This window comes from Nannospalax galili, unplaced genomic scaffold (assembly GCF_000622305.1).
Source record: "Nannospalax galili isolate Female #2095 unplaced genomic scaffold, S.galili_v1.0 scaffold661, whole genome shotgun sequence".
NCBI classification, from domain to species: Eukaryota; Metazoa; Chordata; class Mammalia; order Rodentia; family Spalacidae; genus Nannospalax; species Nannospalax galili.
Window position 1 is genome coordinate 195,556 of NW_008345457.1, and position 4,541 is coordinate 200,096.

The window sequence follows — 4,541 nt, forward strand, 5'->3', positions numbered from 1 at the left end:
CCCGCTTCTTTCTCCACCCGCCCTCTCGTCTGAGGGAGCGGGGTCCTGGGGCCGCCGCCGCTACTCGTCGGCTCCCGGGGGCGGGGAGGAGACAGGAGGCGGGGTCTGGGGCGGGGACGGGGCGGCGGGGCGTGTCCGGGAGGCGGGGGCCTCCGGACGCTTGGACCGGGGGTGGAAGGCGGGGCTTTGTCGAGGCGCGGGCCGGGAGGCCCAGGCCCTTTTCCAAATTTCAGGAGCCGGCGGTTTGCGCTCGGAGGCACCCGGAGGGGCTTGGATGTCCATACACGTGTCCGTACGGAGCAGAATGCCTTTATTAGACTCCCACTGCGTGCTCTTAGAGGCTCGGGAGAGCAAAGTTAGACCCACCGAGTCTGGGGAATTAAGCGTCTCTTTTGCAAGGCTTCCAAGGGACGCTATTCCCTCTCCAAGCGTTGCAGCAAATCCCCAGGAGGGCTTAGCTCTGGGTATTGTAGTTGCCACTTCCAAAGACTCACCTGGTGAAGGAGATCGGGTTACCTACCTGCTCGGGCTCTTTTTCCAGCAGCAGAGCAAAGGTAGGGAGAAGATCGAAAGGACTGTGATAAACCTTGGAGGGCACTGTGGGAATAGCTTCTCGTGCAGTACTGTATTTCACTATCAGGGGAGGAAAATAAATGTGACTTTGACGCTGTAATTGCACTGATAGGAATTTATTCTCGACAAATAAGTAATGCAAATTTTATTTTTGCAAAGGTTTAGTAACAAGCAGGGGGTAAGGAACGGTGTAATAGTGAATCGAATTTTTATGCAGCCTTAAAGTTTAAATGGCAATTACGATGATTGTGTGACATGGAAGAGTTTATGTATAATGCAGGGTTTAAAAGCAGAATAAAAGCTGTATGTGTATACAAAAGTGGCGCAAGGAAAACTAACGATAAGTGCCTGTTGGATTTGTGTGTGTGCTTCTTAGTTTTGCTTAAGGCTCTTATAACTAACAATGCAGTTTATTCTTTGAAGCCTGATAGATTTTCATCCTAAACGTTGCAAATCGTTGCTTCAATTTATCATTTAATCACTTCATTCTCCACATGAAATTACCTCCAGGAGCATTTCATGGGTCTGGATACACTCCTACAAACTGAAGGGATCCCCAAGTCATATAAAGTTCTACAAGTCAGACTAAAAATACAAGGGACAGTGCTAGAAACTGAGCAACAACAACGACACAAAACAAAAAGAAAGCTTACTATTTGCAAAGGTAAACACTTCTTTGTGCTACACAAGATCTGAAGACACAGGAATCAGTCCCCACCCAACAGTTACTGTAGCAATAGCACAGTACCCATATCACTATTTAAGAGACTGAATTGTGATAACTTAGCAAGCTGATGCACATATACACATTTACCTTATTCTTATGGCACATACTTTGTTCACAACCACCCACTAACATAATTTGTAGCATTAGATTAGGAAATGGAAGATTTCAGAAAGTGATGGGGAGCCTGGCTAGGGTGTGGGGCAGACTGCCTGTTGTGAAATTGGAAGCATTGCCTTCAAGTATGTGGCAGGCCAGGAAAGTGGATTATAGGCATAATATTCAGAAGATTCTGTATAAGCTTCCATATAAATAATGCTTTAAAACCGTTTAATCTGTTGGTAACGTGTGTGCATGTCTGATGCTAGGAATCAAACCTAGGGCCTTACACATGATAGGCAAGCATGCTACCACTAAATAACATCCTCAGCCTCAGTAATCATCTTTTTAAAGCTGGGTATGTGGGGCTGAAGAGATGGCTCAGCGGTTAAGAACACTGACTGTTCTTGCAGAAGACCTGGGTTCGAATCCCAGCAGCCACATGGCAGTTAACTGTCCGAAACTCCAGTTCCAGAGAATCTTACGGCCTCTTCTGTCCTCCGAGTGCATTGTGCAACACTGTTGCACTTATCTACATGCAGGCAATACACGCATACACATAAAACAAAAATAATTTAAAAATTGTAAATGTAAAAACATTTCAATAGCTTTGACCATGAAGATAAGGCCATTCTCTACATAACAAAATATTGCTATGAGATTCATTCATCCATCCAGTTTTGTTTTGTTTTTTTACCTCCATCTATGTACCAGGCACTGTAATAGGCCTGTACTGAGATGGAAAAAACAATAATTAAAGAGTGGAAGAGAACTTCTAGGAAAAAGAAAAGAAAAAAGACTAGGGATGTAGCTTGGTTGGTAGAGTGCTTGCCCAGCATGCACAAAGCCCTGGGTTTAATCCCCAGCAGGCATAAAATTCAGCATAGTGGGACATACCTATAATCTCAGCCCTTGCAAAGTAAAAACAGGAGGATCAGAAGTTCAGGGTCATTCTTGGTCATATAGTGAGTTTGAGGCCATTCTGGGCTACATGAAATGCTGTCTCAAAACAAAACCAAAAAGAAAAAAGGAATAGAGGAAGGGAGAAAAGAGGGAAAAGGACTCATTAAGTTTGATTGGATTTAAATAATGAGGCTTTTAAACTAATGTCTCCTGAAGTCATCTGGCATTGAAAATATAAGTTCTTAACCCCATCTCAGGCCTACTGAATCAGAATTTCCTGCAGTCAGGCCAAGGCATATTTGTAAAGGTTCTGCAGGGCACTTTGACCCATGCCAAGTTTGGAAACTACTAATCCATTGGTTCTGGAACTTCAGCATGCAACAGAATCACCTGGAGAACTTACTAAACACAGATCACTGCACCCCACACCTGAGGTGGCTAAGGAGGTCAGTCTACAGTAGAACTTTGCTATTTGCTTTTTTTAATTTATTTTTATTTTATGTGTATGAGTGTTTTGCCTGGATGTATATAAATGCACCTGTGTCATGCAATGCCTGCAGAGGTCAGAAGAGGGCGTTGGATCCCCTGGAACTGGAGTTATGGACTGTTGTTAGCTGCCATGTAGGTGCTGGGAACCAAACCCAGGTCCTCTGCACAAGCTGCCAGTGCTCTGAACCTCTGAGCCATCTGCTATTTGCTTTTATTTATTTTATGGGGGGTGGGGGGGCGGAGGTGGAGGTATGCATGTGGAGATATGAGGAAAACTTTGTGTCAGTTCTCTCCTTCTACCCTTTACATCAAACTCAAGTCATCAGTCTTTTACCTTCTGAGCCATCTTACTAGCAGCCATGATATTTGGGGGTTTTGTGTGTGGTTTTGTTTTGATTTGTTTTTTTCAGTGCTACAGATGAAACCCAGAGCCCTAAGCATGCTAGACAGGCACCCTACACTGAGCTATATTCTCCACCCTGGTTTTTGGTGTCCTTGAGACAAGCTCTCTGTAGTCCAGGTTGGCCTGGAACTCACTAGCAGCCCAAGCAGGCCTCAGACTCAGTGTAATCCTCCTACCTCAGCCTCTAGACTGCTGGGATTGCAGATGTGAGCCACCACACCTAAGTAATGCAATTGCTGCTCAATAGGTCTCCAAGCTTGGAGAGTATCATTATACTGAGAAGCTCAGTGCGTATTCAATTTCATTTCAGCAGTAGACGCACCACATTGCTTCATCACAGCAACAATTTTAGACATTTTTAACAGGGTGAAAAAAAGAATAACAATGCTTAGGGAAATCATCCTTCACTTTCTTCCTGAAGTAGAAATCCATTTCCAAAGTAAGTTGTGCCTGTATATACCCTTGATGGGTATGGGAATTGCAGAAGGATTTTCAAAGCCGTTTTGTTCCCTTATGACTTCTAACTTGCTCTCTGTGGAAATGTATTGTACTCCTTTTATGGAATCAGTTTCAAGCATTTGTCTCAAGTATACTAATACCACCTATTTCATACCAATAATATCAGTCTTGGTCCTAGGGAGATGACTCAATGAATAACACCCATGTCAGGAGGCTCACTTACTATGCAAGCAACAGGACAGAATTTGGATCCCCAGAACTGACATAATGACATGGTACACACCTGTAATCCCAGTGCTCAGGAGGCAGAGACAGGGGATTCTCCTGGCAAACTAGCTAGTTAGACTAACCGAATCCATGAGCCCTGGGTTCGGCAAGAAATCTTGCCTCAGTAAATAAAGTGAAAAACCATTGAGAAAGACACATGACATCGATCTCTGGCTTTTATACCCGCATGTACACACATGCATGCACATGCATACATTCACACCACCACACAAACATACATGTACAAAAAAAATCATTCTTTTCCCATAAATACCACTTAATACACCCTTCCAGTGAAAATACTGTAGTGTGGGCCAGGGATGGTTCAGCAGGTAAAGACACTTGCTGCCAAGCCTCAGGATCCAAGTTCCATCCCCAAGCCCCATATGGTTGTCTAAAAGTCATCCTCTGACCTCTACATATGTGTCTTCGCCCACACATATACACACATATACAAATGAATAAATGTAATTTTTAAAAATGAAAATGCTGTAACAGCCATGTGATAAAAAGCATTTTTAAATAATTTTTTATTTTTATTTTTTATTTATTTTAAAAATATTTTTATTTATCATTTTTATTTTATGTGTATATGTGTATTGCCTGCATGTAGGTAAGTACACC

At 43.2% G+C, this 4,541-nt stretch overlaps 1 protein-coding gene across 1 annotated transcript in view; it reads left to right on the plus strand.

Annotated features, from left to right (window-relative positions):
• Positions 1–4,541, plus strand: part of LOC115071807 — a 14,690-nt gene that overhangs the window by 376 nt on the left and 9,773 nt on the right. The window contains exon 2 of the mRNA XM_029567617.1: positions 35–554. Within this exon, the coding sequence (XP_029423477.1) occupies positions 35–554 (520 nt within the window). The remainder of the gene's footprint in view (positions 1–34; positions 555–4,541) is intronic.